The sequence below is a fragment of the Haematobia irritans genome, chromosome 3 (assembly GCF_050003625.1).
Source record: "Haematobia irritans isolate KBUSLIRL chromosome 3, ASM5000362v1, whole genome shotgun sequence".
NCBI lineage: Eukaryota > Metazoa > Arthropoda > Insecta > Diptera > Muscidae > Haematobia > Haematobia irritans.
The window spans coordinates 106,996,616-107,018,152 of record NC_134399.1 but is presented as its reverse complement, the minus strand read 5'-3'; the positions used below and the strand labels follow the sequence as shown (position 1 = coordinate 107,018,152).

General features: G+C 30.6%; 3 protein-coding genes and 1 long non-coding RNA gene across 5 annotated transcripts in view; 2 read left to right on the top strand and 2 right to left on the bottom strand.

Annotated features, from left to right (window-relative positions):
• rho-4 (rhomboid-4) overlaps positions 1-5,232 on the bottom strand; it is a 28,920-nt gene extending 23,688 nt beyond the window's left edge. The window contains exon 1 of one of the 2 annotated variants that reach the window (XM_075299157.1): positions 4,781-5,232. In XM_075299157.1, the coding sequence (XP_075155272.1) occupies positions 4,781-4,966 (186 nt within the window). In that variant the 5' untranslated portion in view covers positions 4,967-5,232. Of the gene's footprint in view, positions 1-1,586; positions 1,698-4,780 lie in introns of those variants that run through there. The other variant, XM_075299158.1, reaches the window with a different exon arrangement.
• A 1,921-nt stretch (positions 5,233-7,153) lies between these two features.
• On the bottom strand, positions 7,154-8,914 carry LOC142229102 (uncharacterized). Its single transcript, XR_012720333.1, has 4 exons — positions 8,589-8,914; positions 8,110-8,523; positions 7,717-8,045; positions 7,154-7,652 (listed from the first exon to the last, which is right to left on the bottom strand). It is a non-coding gene; the product is annotated as an uncharacterized LOC142229102 (long non-coding RNA).
• An 879-nt stretch (positions 8,915-9,793) lies between these two features.
• The window catches only part of LOC142232154 (uncharacterized), a 68,384-nt gene continuing 56,640 nt past the window's right edge, over positions 9,794-21,537 (top strand). Inside the window, exon 1 of the mRNA XM_075302873.1 lies at positions 9,794-10,550. The gene's annotated coding sequence lies outside the window, so the exon portion shown is untranslated. The remainder of the gene's footprint in view (positions 10,551-21,537) is intronic.
• Positions 12,446-21,537, top strand: part of Pfrx (6-phosphofructo-2-kinase/fructose-2,6-biphosphatase) — a 48,486-nt gene continuing 39,394 nt past the window's right edge. The window contains exon 1 of the mRNA XM_075302875.1: positions 12,446-12,599. The gene's annotated coding sequence lies outside the window, so the exon portion shown is untranslated. The remainder of the gene's footprint in view (positions 12,600-21,537) is intronic.

The window sequence follows — 21,537 nt, the reverse complement described above, 5'->3', positions numbered from 1 at the left end:
CAAAATATTTTCAAGAACTCAAACAAGTTTGTTGTAGATTCCTGCCATTTAATATGCTTAAAATGCGATCAGCAATCATTTTGTGTGCTATTATACCTTAATTTCAGAAACATTGACAGTTTTGAGCAAATACTACACACAAAACACTTCTGATTCAATCACGAAATTGATTGATCCAAGTAATTTTTTAATTGAAATGTCTTCAATCACAAAAATGATAGTAACAATCACAGTTTTAATTGGACATAAAAAATATGTGATTAATTGATTTGTTTTGAAAATGTCAATTAAAATTTAATTGATGTTGATTGCAAACCTCAAATAATTTTTTGAAATGAAAACGTAACTTTTTTCAACTACTTTCTTCGTTTTTAGTTTGATTAAAAAATCGATCGTTTAAATCAAAAACAATAGATGATGAAGACGGGAGAATGGGCAACGTCGAAAGTTGCATTTACGGTGTTCGATACACACACGTTCGTTCATTTTTAATTTGCAATATTTTTTGTTAAAAACTCACAAATGATGTCAAATTTTGTGTAAATAATAATGAGAAACTTTTGACCGATTGTTCTACGTCATTCCCTGATATAAATTTTTTTTATTCTTAGTTTAATTTGTGGAACAAAAAATCATAAACGACACGTTTGCATCGAACGCCGTCAATGGTTTGATACCCTCTGCTGCCATTTTCCCATCTTCATCTTCCATTGTTTTTGGTTTAAATTAATTTCCATTTAAAATTTAAAAGAAAAAAAATTCCATCACTTTTTTATGGGACTTACCCCCATTTTCATAAAGCTCCGTTAGTGTTCCGTTAACTAACCAACTTTTAAACCCTATTATGGTCGAAGCTGTCATCTTGCCTATATATTCCATATGCCAATTAGGAACTCAACTGACGAAAGTTTTTCAGTTAAAGTTAACCGAAGAGAAGATATTTGCAATTTACATTCTGTTAACTGGCATTTAAAGCCTAACGGAGCTACATGAAAATGGCCGTTAGTCTTAATTTTTTATTTAAAAATTTCAATCAATTTTCAATCTGACTTAATTAACTTAATCGATTAATAATTGTATTGTAATTGTATCAATAAATTTATTATTAAATATTCAACTTCAATTAACCTTTTAATTGGAAATATTTTGGTGATACGAAATATTTGACAGCATTTGTCGCCACAGCCAATCCAGCAAACATTTTTAGCTCATATTGGATATATAACATGATGGTAGGATTATTTTCCAAAAAACGGTATACAGATATTTGGAAAATGATTTTGGAAAAATATTTGACACTCATTTTGGTCAAATATTTGCCTAGTGTGATTATAACCTTAGAATCATTCCAATTTCCTGTTTATAACGTTTTTTTTTTTTTAATTCAATATAAACATAAATTGTATTATGTACCGGCGAAAAGTCCAATCTTTTCATTAAATACCCACTGCCACATTGTATACGAATGACAAATATACAAATATTTGTTTTGTATTCCGAAGTATGAGAATGATCTACGGCCATAATATATTCCACACCTATTTTCGTCCATATCTTATACACTTGACACCTTTCTTTGGTCTTACTTTCTGGTGCTTTTGACTTTGGAGACATATGTACATACATATTACAAATGTCATGAATTAGTCAGCTGCTTCTGTTTTGAGTTTTTGTGTTGTTATTAAATTTGAACTCAGAACCCAGTTGTTAGCCAGTTAATTTTGCACTATTTTCTTATCTCGTAGTTTACCTCTTTTTTATTGTCCCTTCCCGCTTTGCTTGTTATCATATGTATGAGAGAAAATCAAACCGGTAAGGGTTTTGTGGTCAATGTGGTTTTGGTTTCTCTTTTTTTATGTGTTTGTTCGTGAAACTTAAAGATCCATGGTGTGTTGATTAGTCTGCAAAATTCCATAAGAATTTCATTATCAATAAATAAACAATTTTTCCCCATTCTTTTTCTCCGTCAATAAGTTTTTCGATTGTAGTTGATATAAACCATAGAAAGATAGTACAGATGATTTCATAAAATAGTGGTAATCATATTTTAAAATAGCTGAGGGTATATTATCGATTCGAAGGCTTTTTATGGCTTTTATGTATGACCATGAAAACATTTTGTTTTCATATTATATCCATGATGATCGTCGTCAATGAACATCTGATCACCATCAAAGTTATTAACACAAACTAAATTAAAATAAAATAAAAAAAGTAATTGGGTCAACCAAAGGGTCAATGCTCTATTTCTTCGAGTGTTTATGTTATTATTATTCGTAATTACCATTCCCATCTACTTTTGGGAAAGTAACATGTAAGAAAAAGCTCAGGTGGAGATACAAAGATCGGAAAGTCAATTTTTGGAATAATCGAAATGGACTTTCATTTATTTAACAATACTGTAAGCCTTCGTGACCAATAAATCGTATTGCTCTTAAAAATAGTAATACTAATTTCTTTAATGTAACTAATTGTTCTTATTCAAAAGTTAATAATCCGCCATTTTGGTTGTGGTTCATGTGATTTTGGTCAAAATCTATTAAACAACTTGTGACGGTAGTCGAAAATAAGAAAATTTCTACCCAAATGTATTCTATCATTTGGCAAGCATACATGACGGCGTACTAACTTGTATACTTTTCCAAAATTGCAGAATTATTTCCACCAACCTCCACCACAGGATGGGGGTTACATTAACATTGTCATTTAGTTTGCAACTCATCGAAATATTGAACTCGGACGACATACATTGAAAAAATCCCCAATATTAAATAAATATGTTAATTTAATTCGAAAAAAAAAATACAATTATTACAAAATTATACAATTAAATTTTTAATCAACAAAAAAAATCAATCTCACAGAAAAAAAAATATTTTCTTGTGTTCTATCACAAAATTAATTGATTCAATTAACAATTAATTGAAATTTCTTCAATCATTAAATTGATAGTATCAATCGCCAGTGGCTATTAAAAAATTAATTGATTTAATTATTGTTTTTTTTTTTTTTGATATAATTTTAAAAAATGTTGAACCAATTTAAATTGTAATTGAATATTTTTAAATATTCAATCAAAATGTTAACTGAAAAATGTTTGTTGATATTTTTTTGTTTCCAAAGACAATTTTTTAAAACTCAATTAAAATTTTAATTGGAAAAACTTCCGATAAATTTTTTTCAGAAAAAATTCTGAAAAAAATTTTGAAAAAATTTTCTATAGAATAAAAAATTCTGAAAAAATTTTTCTATAGAAACAAAATTTTGAAAAAATTTTCTATAGAAATAAAATTTTAACAAAAATTTTTTTTATAGAAATAAAATATTGACAAAATTGTGTATAGAAATAAAATTTTGGCAAATTTTTGATCAAAAACAACAAAATATATTTTTTTAATTTAGTAGATTTTTTGTAAAATTTAATTTTTTACAAGTGTGATAACCGTGGTTGGTTGGCATCGGTCCTCTATACATACAAACCAATCTTTAGCTTTGAGTTTTGAACGTGTTGGGGGCAGTTATTTGAACTGATCCATAAGTAATAGTGTATACGAAAGTTAGTATCCACTCTCTAATTTCTTTGTAGTATTCCTCATATCCTAGTGTATTCCTATAATTCCGATTTTTAATAATACCAACACTTTCAATATTGGTGCTTTTGGAAACACGCAGTTAATCCCTCGTATATACAAGTCTGTGTAATCTTAACTTTCATTTTCATTCAATTTGCAGACCAAAAATCGTGTCTACATTAGATAGGGTCATGAAAAAAAGTTGATGCAGTCACCCCCCAGTTTTGTAGCATATTCGAAGACGACAAAGATCGAAAAGAAACGCATATCGTTGTTCGTGGTTGATCAGGGGATATATTTCGCGCATTGGTCATTTTTGACTCCGACGTCAAATTTGATTTTTAATTTTTTTATTTCGCTTCGTATACCCCTATGGTGCCCATTTCTGATAACCATTATAAAGATAGACTTTTTAAAATCTCTGTAACTTTTTTGTTTATAAATATAAGTAAATACTTCAAAAGCAAAAGTTTCATATTTTGTTAAGATCTTTATAATGGTTATCAGAAATGGTCATCATAGGGGTATACGAAGCGAAATAAAAAAATTACAAATCAAATTTGACGTCGGAGTCAAAAATGACCAATGCACGAAATATATCCCCTGATCAACCACGAACAACGATATGCGTTTCTTTTCGATCGGTCTTCAAATGACGTCACAGCACAATAAATTGTATTTCGGGGGGTCGTAGGGTGCACGGAAAAAAAGTTTTGGTGTTCTGAAATTGTCTTCGAATATGCTACAAAACTGGGGGGTGACTGCATCAACTTTTTTTTCCGTTAGGCCGTGACCCTATCTAGTCTATATGTCATTTTTAAAGGACATGTAATATATCCTGAAAATCACTAGACATACACGATAAATTCACAACTGGCATCCCTATTTATAATGTACCTTCATCAATGAATCATTTCTACAAGGGAAAACACCGACTCCAAACATACATAAAAAGTTTTGTATATACATATGTATATATGTACAACGAAATGGCATGCCTTGTGCTATCGAATAAAACAACAACAACAATGGGGAATGTCGATGCGACCTAAGAGAAGTATCTAACTTGTTGAAATAAATGGGAATGAGATACAAATGTAAGTATATGCATACATACTTATGTTGAATATACATACCATATATTAGAAGAACAACAATGGAAATTGTTTTCTAATTAAACAAAGAAATATGACTGTTCTCATTCTTACCCTGTCAAATATTTCCCGGATTTTACGTCTTTCTTCGGTTGCAGGATCAGTTTGACCAATTTCACGCAATGGTATTTCTTCCATATCAACAGTATCTTGTCGTGATGTATGTCGAGGAGGATGTAACTGTGGATAAATACCATTTTCTACGTCCACCTCTTGCAATTGTCGAGTTTTGGTAGACATTGTCACTTTATACAGGGTTTCGAGGACAATGGTTTAGATTATTTCCGTCTGTTTATTTTTATTTCTTTAGTCGTTCCTTTATTCTTAAAACATATTTTAAAACATCTATTTTCTGGTTTTATTGGAAATAAATATATTGTGTATCGGGTTTCTTGGTCATAAACGCGCACAAATTCTTATTGTTCGTTATATCCTCAAACAAAATAATGCAAACCGCAAATACAACCACCACACCAAAATCAACTAAAAACAATACTGCCGAAGTTTGCAGTGATGCCTACAACGCTTTATTAAATATTTATTGAAGTCATTGATGAATGACATTATCGTACGTAACGTAAAGTGGCCAAACCATATTGGCCACGTTACTTTTATTGTTCTGCGTTTGTTATTCTTCAATTGACTATAGTTGAATTCTCTAATCATGGCTGAACAAGAAGGTTAAATCATGGGCCCATATGATTACAATTTTTTTATTTCGACAAAATTTTAAGATGTCAAAATCATATGTTTATGGTGGTTGCAGCTTTCCAAATGACACTGCATAGCAAATGCATCTCAAACTAAATCACGCATTCATAGCTGGAGAATTGTTCAACGATGTTTTGAGTATCTTGATAACATATTCCAGACCCAAAATACCACGCACATCAGTTTTTAACAATCACACATGACGCAATTAAATTTGAACCTTTATTTTTCTCTGGATTTGAATTATTTTTTCAGGACAATTGAAAGAATAAATAATTGCCACTTTTACCAATGTCATACGATTCTTTTATCAGTTGATTTTGACTTCTTAAAATTGTAAACAACATATTGAAATTTTTGTTTTTGGTGTCGTGATTCAACCTCCTTATTCAGCCATGTCTCTAATATGCCGTTCTACTTTTATTTGAAAGAAGGGCTGCCAATTTTGCAGATTAATCGGCATTTTGACGATATTTTATTGATTTTGACAATATTAGCTTCGTTCTTTCGACACATAGTTTAAGGAGTTAAACTTTTTACATTTTGAAGACTTTTTTGAAAATAATAAAATAAATTTGAAAATTTTTGACAAAAAAATTTCGGAAATAAAACGTGCACTACTTTGGTTTCGCGAGTTTTGTCAAAATTCGTACAAATAATAATGATTCCCCCACACTCCACAGCAAACGTAGAAATTTTTAATCAGGTAAACTAAAATTAGATTATAGCTGGAAAATAATTTATTGGAAGGAATAATCTATTCAAAACCTAATAATTAAATGAGTTATTTTAATACCAAAATTGATAATAGTTTACGTTTAAATAAAAATATTACAGAATTATTAACAATATTTTATAAAAATAGTGTTTTTTATACAAAAATTACGAAATATTTTGTTTTGTTTGTTTTAGAAAATGAATTTTATGTCATGTCTTGGTTTACCCAAAAAAATGTTTGATTTTAATATTATTTACATTTCCGATTTTTTGACGATTTTTAAAATGCAAGTGCCGATTATGATGATTTTTATCGAAAAAAGTGAAGATTTTTCTTGAAATTTTATTGGCAGCCCTATTTGAAAGACATAAACACTGCGTACAGTATATTGTACACCCTTAAATTGTGAAAAGTATATTGGAGAAAAATGCTCGTAATTAAAAATGGATTAAAGTGATATTTATTAAAATATTTTTCTAAAAATACTACCTCGATCAATGATAAAAACACTGGTTGTAATGCGTCGTTCAGACTATAAGTTTATACGGACGATATCGCCCGTGTCCAACATTTCGAGACATATCTAAGATGTTGGCCACACTATAAACCTTATGTGCCGTCCAGATTATAAGTTTTTCCGGACGGAACATATGTATTTGTAAAGAATCTTATCCCAATAAACACAAACGTTTGAAAAATACTAAAATTCAATAATTTTTCAAACATTTTTTCAAAGGATTAGGGTAATATTCAAGTTGAGAAATTGTTGAGAAAATCGCGTTCTCAACAAAAAACAGACATTACCCTCAACAGTAAAATTCAACACAATAGCAATAATTTCTCAATTGTAATCCTCAAATTGAAATGCATCGCTACTCAATAATTTCTCAAACAGTTTTCAATGTGAGAAAAATAAAAAATTACCATTATTGCGAATACTTTCAAACCACAATTTGTATGAAAGTCAATCCTAGTTCTAACTGAAAGTCAATACTAAGTTTCTAGGGATTTTGTAAATTTTATTATTTTTTTCGTTAACAAATATAACAATCTTAAAAATAACATTAATAATATATAAAAATAATAATATAATACCAATCAAAATGTAATTATCTTATTAAACGTATTAATAAATAAAACTATGAATACAACTTTAAATATCTTAAACATTTTTACATGTATAATTCCATTTCCTCCATAATGTTGGTGTCATTAATATGCTGGCAATTTGAAATAATTACTATCGAGGAACTTGCTGGCTTGTGTGTTAAAATAGATTCCAGCAAGAGGAAATCACAAAATATCAAATTGATGACGGGATGTAAATTGATGTAATGCACATTTTCATCCAGAAGTTCTTGATATAGGAATTGTTGCACTTTGGTTTAATTGATTGCACTTTGTAAGTTTTCTGAAAACTTTTCTTTGTTGTTTCCTTCATCGGTTTTTCATCGGCCAACATCTTCCAAGAATATACCATTCAATGATTTTAGTTTTCTGCAAAACAATCGAGTTTTGTGATTTCCATTATGTTTTCATTTCACTTTTTATTTTGACTTACCAATTTGTATTTCTTCCAACTGACCACGTACTTCGTGATTTCCTCAAGAACGTTGGTGTTACAAAATTGTTATTAAAATACTGGCAATTTTCAGGAACTTGATGACCAGATAATTGGAATAAATTTCCAGCAATTTCAATTCACAAAATAACAAATTAAACCGATGATGCACATTTTCATCCAGAAGTTCTTGATATAGGAATTGTTGCACTTTGTTTTAATTGGTTGCACTTTGTAAGTTTTCTGAAAACTTTTCTTTGTTGTTTCCTTCATCGGTTTTTCATCGGCCAACATCTTCCAAGAATATACCATTCAATGATTTTAGTTTTCTGCAAAACAATCGAGTTTTGTGATTTCCATTATGTTTTCATTTCACTTTTTATTTTGACTTACCAATTTGTATTTCTTCCAACTGACCACGTACTTCGTGATTTCCTCAAGAACGTTGGTGTTACAAAATTGTTGTTATTAAAATACTGGCAATTTTCAGGAACTTGATGTCCAGATAATTGGAATAAATTTCCAGCAATTTCAATTCACAAAATAACAAATTAAACCGATGATGCGATATAAATTAAACTATATCACATCGATAGTTTAATTTATATCGCATCATCGGTTTAATTTGTTATTTTGTGAATTTCGAATTATCATCCAGTAGTTGTTGATATAGAAAAGCATAAATACCAAGTTTTTTTGGTTGCATTTTGATTTATGGAAACTTTCTCTTCTCGATAAGCCACTACTATTTTTCATCGGCCAGCCTCTTAATGTGTCCAAGAATCAGCATCCAAATATTTTAGTTGTCTGCAAAGAGATTTGAGTTTAGTGACTTCCTTAAAGGTTTAATTTCGTGTTTTAGTTTTACTTACCAATTATTATAAGCAATTTCAATTGATTATTAAAAAATTTCCACATTTTTGTATTTTTTCCACGAACTTTGTTGTCAAAAGTAGTATTGAAAACCATGTGGTTTTTTCGTTGCATTTCAGGGTAGTGTTTTGTCAAAGTTTTCTCCAATTATCTTCAACACATTTTCAAAGTTTTCGTCAACATTTTGCCAAATTGGTTGTAATTCGCAAACAATTTGAAGATGAATTGAAGATGAGCTTTTTCAAGTCAAGTTGAATTTATGTTGAAAATGATATTTACCCTCAAACTGAAGAGGTGTTGCATTTGAAAAACGCTCATCCTGTGTTTATTGGGATGAGTCGTTTTTCCGGACGAAATGCCTGTTTTTGTAAAGAACTTACAGTGTGGCGAATCGATACGAATTGTCGACGATGACTAAATAATCGGTAAATGTGTTATCGATCCCATACTCAAGCTGCAATAATGATTACAAGAATTTTATTTTATATTTTGTGAAACACCAAGCGCAATTAGCTTATTATAATTTATTTAAATAAAAACGAAAATGAAAATGTAATTTCGCTTAAAATTGTGAAAAGTATATTGGTGAACAATCTTTGACGTTCCAAATGGAATAAAGTGGTAGTTTTTCAGATATTTTTCCAGACACGCTGCTACTTGCAACTCAACATCATTATTTTATTAATGCAAAAAATTATGTTAAATGTGATGTGATAGTCGTATAAATGTTGTGTTTATAAGAATTTATAATTGGTTAATTAAATTAATAAACATCTAAACAATCGTGATTTACGTGGTACAACTTCTCAATAGTGACGGCACTTTCGCGATAACGTATACGACTGTTTCCGACGTGGTGGGGATTCTCAGAAGCGCTGTCAAATTAAAAAAATGTTGATAGGGATTTGTTTTGCCTCGTGGTTACGTGGTATGAGCCTTCACACGAATTTAGTATCGCTCCTAGAGGTCGGTATTGAGCTAAAATAGCCATTTTTCACTGTTACGTTTCTTTAATAAATCATTTTAAAGAAAATAAAGTTTCAATTGTTGCTTTGGACCATTCCATATCAAGTTATAATGACCCAATCTTGTAGTATGTACGGTCCATTACTCCTTTGAGCAAACATCTTGTGAATGATACTGAGCCAGACATAGAACATTGTGGCGCCGTTATATACTTCACACTACGAAACGCGTCATTCAACGTTTGTATTTCGGTAACAATCTTCGTAATTGTTGGAAAAATGAATATCTATGGAAGACTTTGATTACAAAATAACTCGTTATAGATCTGAATATTGTATTTAATCGCAATTCAATACAAAACTAAATCCTGATGCATCTTACGCACTTCGGAACTTAAAGATTCGGGAGCAAAGTGATTATCCGATACAGAGAAAAAATCTAATTGTGTCAACTACTACTTCACTTTGTCTACAATTATATCCAATCGTTTCCACACTTTCCATAAGCTATGGCCAAAAAGTTGTGCAAATCAAAATTTATCTGAAGTGGAAGAGACCATAAAAATATTTTCCAGTTGTACTAGAGACCACTCATAAAAATCTTTTGTTTTTGTGTATGATAAAAACCAAGAAAGTGGTGTTATTATTTTCATTGTTGTTGTTGTAACTGCTGCCCTTTGGTGTTGTCAGAGTTGGTGGTGGCCACTATATTTTTTCATATTTGGGGTTTAGCAAATAAACTTAGCAGCAAGGAAAGTGCATTAGTGTGTGCAGTGTGAAGTAAAAAACGCATAATTACGAGAAAGAATGAAAGAACGTAGTAAAAGGTGTGAAAGGAAATAAATAATAGCAAACTAACAGCAAAGAATAAAGAGAACAAGGAGAGAAATTTGTAAAAAAAATATTCAGCTGGCTGGTGTTACTAAATCATTCTCAATGTACAAGTGGGAACAGTTCATTGTTTTATGAAGCTAATAATAATGCAAATAAAATAGGGTAAGTAGATAAGTTTTATTTGTAGTAATGAAAACTTAAGAGTGACAGCATTTTTACAACGTTCGAGTCAATATGTTCAGAAAAAGTGATTTTTGTAATTCTCTATAAGTATATTTGTTGGACGAAGGTGAATTATTCACAATAGCATTTGTTGGGTACACATACTATCTATTGATAAAAGTTTGGAGTGCCAAGTGATTCGGTGAAACGTTATTAGATGTCGTTAGAGTGTAAAAAGATGAAGGCGTTAGCTCTGTAATGTTTCGACAGCAGTGTTTTTATTACAGAATGAATCTGTACGAGAAAGGTAAGTAAACTGTAAATACATAAATAGTACTAATGTAACTAATCATATTTAATATACAATCATATTTAATATAATACATTTCACCAATAATGGTTTACTTTTGAAATTTATAACAATAGGCTTGTTAGGGCTAACATCAATTGGTCACTGAGATAAGTGCATTTATCCATGTTAACGCAACACAAAAACAGAGGGCTTACATCTACAATAAAGCACAAGGTATCCGATTGTCTCTAACATTGGACGCGACAAAAAAATATGATCGCCAGACTTTTTTGTTTAGCCCAGTGTCCATGGTAAAAAGTCCCAAACCCGGGCCGAAGACAAATGTGCAAATACAAACATTTCAATGCGGCTCGGGTCAATTACCCATTAAAAAATCCATTTATCAAGTATAGGTACAACCTATCTGACAAATTTTGATTTTATTTGCATCTGCTGTCGATGATTTTTGCTGAATTATTAAGGAAACGTTATATTTAATTAGTTTGGGTAAAAACTCTATGTGACCCTCGTTTGTTTTGATTATGCTCCAATTGATAATTCATTCACAATAGTCGTCAGGTCTATACCCATGCATGTCAGCACAAAGTGTTCTCATTATATCGGCTTTTTCATTTGGGGTCTGCCAATCCCCCACACGTGAGCAGAACCAAACATATAGTTGTCTCTCTTACTCCAATGCATCCAGAAAACATCAAAGAGACAACATTGATGTAGTGCTGCCAGATATTTTCTTTTAAGGGAAAAATTGCTTTGCATTTAAATTGATGTTTACCAAATATTTCTACTTTTCACAATGAAGTAGAGTTCTCATGGGTGAGCAATATGTTAATTTTCACCGTGAAAATATTAAATTAAAATGCAAGGATATGATTGAAAAATCTTATTGGAAATCATATATCGGTCATCGTTATCCTAAACAATGAATATTTTGTTACTTTTTATATATGTGATATTTTCGTTGAGTAAAAAGTATAAACTATGGTAATTTGAAAACAATTGCTTGCGGAAACGCTTAATTTCTACCCTTATATTTTTTGTCTTTTTTTGTCGAATTCCTGCCCATGAACATAATTAATTTACAATTTTAGTGACATTTGCAATTTTAGTTAGATAACGCTCTCGATTTTAATCATATTCATGTTTATCAGACACGTCCCCAAGGTAAATTGTTCATAAAATTATTCGTGACTCATGACATTTTTCGTGACCAACGATATTTTTCGTAAGTCAAGGCCTTTTTCGTGAGTTGATACAATGAAAACATTTATGGCAAATAGTTTATTCTGTTCGGCTAGGAATCAATCTGGAATCATTCGGGATACTCGATTAATGCACTTTCACTTTGCTACCCAAATACCATAATATTCGTTCATAAATTCTTATGTGGGTATAATATCTGAAAATGTTCCTAGCCAAATGTTAAAATCAACGAGAGAGTATATAATAACATATATATAAAAGTATAATAATAATTGAGTGAATCTGAATGCAAATATTGGAATTATGTTTTTTAATGTGAAAAAATGTGTAGTATGGTAACTCTGCAACCGCGTACCGTATTCGTGCGAATAAGAATAACTAAAGAAGGAGAGATAATCAAAAATATCGCCATTTCTTATTGAGTGGTGGGTGCTTTAAAAGATATATTGTTGTTTTTTGATAAATATTTGCTAACAAACTTTCGAGTAACAAACGAAGAAACTTCCCAGAAAAAAAACTTAGCTACCGAACTTAAGGTAAGAAATTGAAGAAATTCATCGTTGTAAATATTCCTCAACATCATTCATCATATACAGAAGAAAATTCTGCAAGACTATGTCATATTGGCACTTACGACGATAGCTCTGTTAATTACATTGTTCCTTTCGGGTTTCTCAGTTCTAAATTATCAAACATTTTTTTTTAGTTTTCATTTTTTCATGTATCCTGCTTTACGCTTGTAAATTGTATAATTCTTTTAATTTCTTGGATTGGTATATTTTCTTTCGTTTATTTTATTCATGTCTTCTCAACGAAGAGTGAGCGATAAAGCATATTCTTTTTTTTTTTATAAATTGTTGCAATGTTTGTTTTGTTGCTGTTGATTTTTGTCTTCTGGTTATGTTTGCAAGTCATTGATTTGAAAGTCAAAAAGACACGACGAATTTAAATGAATAACATTTTCGGCTGATGTGGTAACATCAGAATAAAATCGATTATCCATTAATTTTTAGCCCGTTTTTTTATTTTTTATATGGAGAACAAATGAAAATTAGCACCCTACCCCTTCACTACAAAAAGACCATCACCACCCACCTATGTATGTGTCGTTTGTATATTCCATATACGAGAGTAAAATGAATATATGTTGCCATATTTTTTTTTTGGTTGAAAAAAAAAGTGAATTTGGATAAATAATTTAAATGTCAAATTCCGTAGAAAACTGAGTTGAGGAAAATATTTCCCACCGGCGATTAAGTTCTAAAAATTGAAATGAAAATAAGGAAAATTAAAAAAAAAAATTAAATATTTATTACAAATATATTTTTTTTCGTAGTCTTATTTCAAGAATATAAAATTCTGCACATCCAAAGACAATTTAATTGACAAGTGTTTGCTCTTAAATAAGGCACGCGTATATTTTATTATATCAAAACGATAATGAAGAATTCTGGACAATTTACAAAGTAAAAACTAAGCACTTTCTAATTTAATTTTGTAAAATAATATAAAATTCTGCACAATAAGTAATTTTAAATTCTAATAGATAACATATATTCCAAAACAAGTTTTTCTCAAATGAATACCTCGGTAGCAGAGGAAATGGTTTTTATAATTGTTTTTACATCCTGACATTCAATATTTTAAAGAATTCTTACCATCAATATTGTGGGCTTTTGTCACCATTTTAAAGCAATTTCTGCATTGCAAATTTTTTTGTATAAAATGATTCTCCAATTTTTATTTTTTATTATTTGTCGGATTTGTCAGTTTGTCATTGGCGTAGCTATTAACTTTCTCCTAAAGGTCAGTACTATGTTCGCCTTTCGCGTAGTATTAAATAACTGATTGATATAATATATATTATATAAGTAATTACAAAATATTTATTTGTTTCCTTAATATATAAGCCTTACATGCTTTTTTGTATGATGAGATTCTGGTAATGGATTTTATACTCTGTGGTAGATTATTATATTGGAAGCTTGCAGTAAAATCTATTCTTTGTTTACTTTTCTCCAATCTGCCCAGCGGAAGTCTGAGATTCTGTTGATTTCTTGTATTGCAAAGTGTCCGATTTTGTATAAAATTTATTGTATGATGACCCAATTTATGAATGCATTTATACACGAAAACTAGAACCTGATATTCATGAATTCCATAAATGGTTAGAATATCCTTCGCAGCTGTTGTGAACAAAAGATTTGTTGGGTAGATCAGTGGTAAATTATAAATAACTTTCAATGCCCTATTTTGACAGCATTGTAGCGATCTTAAGGCATTACAATTACTGATGTAGCCATAAACACTAGCTAAATAATTTACATGCGACATTATCATAGATTGATAAATCATTAGTTTTGTCCTCTCATCGAGTTTCCATTTCAATTTATACAATATGCCAATGGCTGGAGCAATCTTTCTCTTCACATCGCCAATATGCAAGTCCCATGACATGTTACTTTGGAAAACAATACCTAAATACTTGACATGACTTGTCTCCTCAATGGCCCTTCCATCAATATTTCCAAACTGTTGGAAAGAGACGATGATAACTCCGATTGAGAAAGTAAAAAACACGAAAAAAAGCGAAGAGTTTCGGCCAATTAATACCCTAAAAACATTTGAAAAAATTCTAGAAAAAGTTGTAAAAATACAACTGGAAGAGTTTATAGAGAATCATGGCATTCTATCGAAATACCAATCTGGATTTAGAAAAAATTTTTCATGTGAAACGACTGTAAATTATGTAATAAATAAATGGAAAAACAAACCGAAAAACACCAGACTAACTGCGATATTTCTAGACTTCAAACGAGCTTTCGAAACAATAGACCGGGATATTATGATAGATAAACTTTATATTAGAGATAAAGAACTGCGATGGTTCAAATCATATCTCTCTAATAGAGAACAATTTACGAAAATAAACGACTCGAGATCTGGAAAAATACATAATAATTTTGGTGTACCGCAAGGATCCATACTCGGAGCACTTCTATTTATAATCTACATCAACGATATGCCGAAAATGTTGAACGAATGTGAAATTGTTATGTATGCGGACGATACTTTAATCTTCGCTGAAGGAAATTCGGATTCTGAAAGTAGGAACAAAGTATACAATGACATGCAGCATATAAATAAATGGTTAATGATGAATAAATTAAAATTAAATGAGAACAAAACAAAGATAATGGAATTGAATATGAGTAGTAACTATAATTTTGAGATAAATGGGAAAGAAATAGAAAAAGTGACACAAATAAAATACCTTGGCTTCGTAATTGACTATAAATTAAACCTTAACGAACATGTTGACTACATTTGTAGAAAAATTAGTAAGAAAATCGGCTTCTTTAAAAGAATAAGAAATAATATAAACACGTTAACTGCAATAAATGTGTACAATACGATAATCAAACCGCATTTCGAATACTGTTCAACAATTTTATATACATGTTGCACGGAAACACAAATAGAAAGAATGCAAAAACTGCAAAACAAGGCGATGAGAGCAATACTAAAATGCAATAGATATACAGCAATAGACACTATGCTATGCACTCTAAAATGGCTAAATATAAAACAAAGACTAACTTTCAATACCATTAAACTGATTCGGAAAATGAACAATGGCGAAGCACCAGATTATCTCACAGAAAGATTGCGATATGTTGGAGATGTACAACCATATAACCTCAGAAATATAGGAGACTTCAGGTTACAACGCGTAAATTCATCAGCTTCACAGAGATCTCTTTTTTACAAAGGCCTTCAATTATACAACAGTCTACCCAATTATATAAAAAATGAGGAGAATGTGAATTTATTTAAAAAATTTTGTATTAATTATATAAGAAATAATAATATTGGTTCATTCTGTTAAATATCTTAATTAAAACGTATATAATATCTACATAATTTGTTAATATTTATAGTATTTACAATACTGAAATAAATGAATTCAATCAATCAATCAATCAATCAATCAATCAAAATAACCACGCGAAGCCGTAGAATGAGGGCGAAAACGAACAACTTTTGTCTTGCTTGGATTGATAAGTAATCCATTGATCCTAGCAAACTCAAACAACATCGCTGAAACCCTTTCCGTGAATGATTTTAAAGCCACATCATACTTATAAGGATAAAAAAGGCAGACATCATCCGCAAACATGAAAAGCTGGCCAACAAACTCCATGTTCATTAGGTCATTTAAATATATAGCAAATAATAGAGGCCCAAAGATCACTACCCCGAGGTACACCATAGCAAACGTCACCCAAAAAACTTCGTGTATACTTAATTTGCACAAACTGTTTCCTATTTGTCAAATAACTTCTGAATAATTTAAGTTCAGGTTCTTCATTCAAGTTTCTTTAACAAGATTTTATGATCAACCATATCAAAGGCTTTGGTGAAATCAAAAAGTATTCCTGCGACTCCACAATAACCTTTGGCAAACATAACGCACTATATTCAAGACTGCATCCTCTGTACCACATCCTCTCCTAAAACCAAATTGCAGATCATAGAGCAACTTATTACTTTCAAAATGCTTCGATAGTCTTTCGGATATAATCCTCTCAAAGAATTTATCGATAGCTGAGAGTATAAAAATGGGTCTAAAATCTCCCTCAGACTTTGGATTAGCTTTCTTAGGTATTGGAACAGTTTTGTGAATCTTAAGAATATCTGGATATTCGCAAGAATAAATCATCTTATAGAAAATCCCCTTGGGGAATGGTGAAATCTCCTCTACACATTCTCGAATAAATCTCGGAGAAATATCATCATTCCCAGCACTCTTGTCTATCTTCAAGTTTAGAATGGCATCAAATTGTGATCTCAAAGCTTACACTCAATTGAATCAATAAACAACCTTGACGATACGTTGCTAAAAACATGATCTATACAGTTTCCCGTTTCTGGTCTTGATGCGTAGTTTCTTGTGTTTCTATATTTCGGCAAGGCTGCACGAATATGTTTGTTATCGTTTATAATTTTGATTATTTAAGGAAAAGTAATCGTGAAAATAAAGTGGTTTTCAACTCGAAAACCGAACATAGTACCCACCCTAAGGGGTGAAATCTACAAGGGGTAGCTGATTTGATAGTCCTTATGTTAATGTTGACATCGCTCAATGCAGACGATTATCGTTAGAGCCACTTTATTATTTTCATAATCACTGATTATGTTATCCGATTTAAATTAACAGCTATTGTTAATGGATGAAAGGGAATAGCCAAAAGCCAATTTATTTTTATGTTAGTTTATAAAAATTTGTAGTTGTAAATGTGAAAAAAAATTTTTTATTATAATGATTTGCTTATTCTAAGGACGTGGACTCAAAATAAACAAAGAAGTACACAATTATACCAAAATTCGAATTTAATTGTCAAAAATAAATTTTACGTAGATTTTGTTCGTCTTGTATGGCCCTAATCAAGATATATTTAAGAAGGTAGTTTCAAGCTATCAGGTGATAACAATTTTTTTCATTTGTGCAGAACTTTGATTGTCGGTATTTGCTTAATTAATGGCGTAGATAAAGATGTTTTATGGGTTTGTCATCTCCCCTTACCAAGTACCACGCAGTATTTCTTCAAACTATGATTATATATCATTGAATTAAATATTTTGGTTTCTTCCCATATACAAGAATTTAATTTTTCTCTTTTTGAGGTATCTTCACAATGAGCACACATTGTAGCTTTTACCCCTTACGAAAATGTTGCTAGCTACGCCAATGTTTAATTGACAATTGTGACAAATAAAAAAAAAATCAAAATAAAATTATTTTATACCAAAAATTTTGAAATTTTCAATTTGTTTTAAATTTATGACAGAAAAGTATCGACATAAATTGTCCTCATAATTGATGGTAAGAATTACTTCAATTATTCTTGCGAACACATTTCCTCATATTTCGAAGCATACATCGATACATTTCCAGATTTTCTCTATTTCAAATTGTTCAACAAGTGGGAAATTTAATTCAATTTGACCGACAATCAAAGTTTCAATATGACGCCTGATTTAGTAAAACTATCTTACTAAATCTGCCTTGGCCCTAATCATAAATTGCAAATTTTAACTCCTTTTTACTTTAACTTTTTTATTCAAAATATGAAAAAAAAAACAAAAAAATAATCATTTTGTTTTCTAAATCACGTCGCCATTAAAAGTTAATTGACTTAACATATTCTAAAATAAGCATAAATTTTCTTTCCATTTTTTGACGTACGATATGCCATCGCAATTACTTGGTTAGGAAATCGTTGAAAAGTTAGTGGTTTTCGATGCATCAGAATATTCATTTAATAGTGTTTTGTATTAGTAGATGGTGGTAAAATTCCTATGTCAAGATAACTTTTCCAATTGAATGGTTTTAAGAAAATTTGCTCGAGCCAACATACGTAGTATGTCATGTAAACTATTTCTATTATATTATTCAGAAATACGATATCGAATATATTCGTTGAATTACGTAATGATTTTTGGAGCGAGCATTTTTGTTATTTTCAAATGATAATTAAGCAACGATATGAAGGAGGGAAATATGCTGAAGGTCTTCATGGTTAGATACTTGTTTTACATCCAGAGAACCGCATCCATGAGTATTATAGTTTTTCCCGCACTTTTCCATTTCCCGCAGAAGGGGGAATTTTTTTTTCGAATTTCCCGGGATCCTGGTCAAAAGGACACCTGCTTTGATGTGGCATGTTTGGACACCTTGCAATGTATATTATGTTGATCTCTTACATCAGCCATAAATCATACTAAAATACGAAATATTTTTAATGGTTAATATGTCTTTTCCGGTATAGTTTTCGGAAGAATGGGATTTTTTGTAACATTAAAAAAATGTTTGGAAATTAATGAAACTTTATTTCGATTTCACTATCGTAAAACGGGATCACTATATGCACGTGTTCGGCCTATATTACCAAAAGGGAAACACTATAACCCAATTTGAAATTAAAGTAACTATCTTAATAAAGGTTGGAATTTTCATATTTCATTAGGCGCCACCGTGGTGCAATGGTTAGCATGCCCGCTTTGGGTTCAAACTCAGTTTCGACCAAATACTAAAAAGTTTTTCAGCGATGGATTATCCCATCTCAGTAATGCTGGTGACATTTCTTAGTGTTTCAAAGCTTCTGCAATGTGGAACGCCGTTCGGACTCGGCTATACAAAGGAGGACCCTTATCATTGAGCTTAACATAGAATCGGGCAGCACTCAGTGATAAGAGAGAAGTTCGCCACTGTGCTATCACAATGGACAGAATAGTCCTAAGTGAGCCTGAAATATTGGGCTGCCACTATACCTAACCTAACCATATTTCATAAAAACATCCTTGCAATAATTATGAAATTAAGCAATTGCAAACGTAGGTTACATAAGGTAAAATGTTCTTTGTAATAAAAAGTTTAAAATTGTACTACCAGGTAAAAGAGATTTTTGGAGAATTTCACACCTAATCTGCCCAATGTCCCCATATGGGGGACTGACCCTTTTTTATAAAAAGTTTCAGTGTTTTAAAAAAAACTTTTTATTTAATCGTTACTGAGTTAATAAAATAAATTTTTGTCCGGCAGTTTGGCCGTTAAGGGGTTAATTGCAGCAGGATGCAACCAATGTCCATATATTACACAGTGTAAGGCTCAAGTAGTAATAGTTAGCTTATCTCTTATTTTAATTTATTTAGTTTAAAGCTCATGTCGTAAAGGAAAAAATGTTATTAATTGAAGGCTTACTTTAGCTAATCCTTATACATTGTACCGCTGGGTATTAAATGTAAATGTTTATACGCACGGGTTGGTTTCATTCGTTTCATGATAAGCCATAAAAGTCATCAGAATATTTGTTATTTACTAATTAATATAAGCATCGTTTCGTAACTTTTGTCAATCACAGAGACACTTCAACAAAGTGTAATGTAATCAATAATCAATCAATAAAGGCGTAATAATTTTGTAACCTTTAACATTGAGGGATCTTTGACTCTCTACGATTTAGTTTGTTCAGAAATTCTGGTACAAACAAAAAGCGACTCAAAAACATCAAATGAAAACGTACTTAATTTTTAGACATTATGTCTAAGGAGAATCTATTTAAAAATTGTACTTAGATGAGCAAAGGCAAGATCCTTTTTGGAAGTTAAACCCACGTTAAGCAAATAGGATTGTCATATCTTATATTTTTCCCTAAAGGTGGATACTTAATTCTAGTTTAGCCGCTAAAAACAAAAATGAATCACTTAAAGCTGAATATTTTGGCACATTTTATTATAACTTGAAAAAGTTTTTTTTTTCTTAAAAATGACTTAACATTAAGAACCCTAAGGGCTAAAATATGTTCCCTTTTTGTATGGTCCTGATAAAGATATCCTACCAATTTTGTTTTTTGATCATCTTGATTTGCCTGGAATTAGCCTGATGTTCTTTAAGGTACGCAAATATAAATTTGCAAATCTGGATCTTATATTAATTCACAAACTTACTCTCAGATTTTAAAACAAATCGCGCGTTCTTTAAAAATTCAACATTTTTTAACGGTATAAAAAATAAATTAAGGCTTTCGCATATATAAAGTTATATACGTACTGATTAGCGATGAGTTTTTTATTACAGTGAAACCTTTTAGAAGTGGATATTCCAAAATGGGGAGACTGCAAAATATACAGGTCAAATTACCCTCATTTAAAAGATCTTACAGTGACAAATAGATTGTCGTGAAACCAAATATTTTTTGTCCTTAAAATACGAATGCGAATTTTGGTTTGTATAGAGAACGAATCAGTTAATTTGGCCAAGTTTTTTTTGTAGACGATAAGATTTTCAATGAAGTCGTGTTGTCATTATAGTTAAAAAAATGGAACATCTCTGTAAATCCTGACAAAACGCAAGCAATATACTTCTCGCGAAAGCGGAAATCATGTTTTCTGCCTCAAGCCCCATTAAGGTTTTTAAACCACAATATAGCGTGGGATGTCAACGTTAAATATCTAGGAGCCGTTCTGGATAAAAAACTTAATTTTTGTGACCACATCCCTGCTGTAGTTCATAAAATAAACAAAACTATAATGACAATGTATCCATTTATTACCAGAAATTCTCAGAATTAAATAGAGAAAATAAAAAAAAAAACTGATAATTAAATCATTATTCTTGCCAATAATTTACTATTGTGGTCCTCTCTGGGCATCTTCGGCCAGATGCCACATTCAAAAACTACAAGTAGTCCAGAACAAAATGCTAAAAATGATTTTTAACCTACCATGGCATTTCTCTACACAACGTTTACATTCCCTTTCAGGGTTTCCACTTGTATCAGATAAACTTGAAGAAATCTACTCAAATTTTAATGTAAAATGTAAAGCATCTATATATAAACATATTAATGAAATTGCCTCAACTTAAATTAGACCTAAGCCTCCTAATCTAGTCAAACATTTATAAAGGTT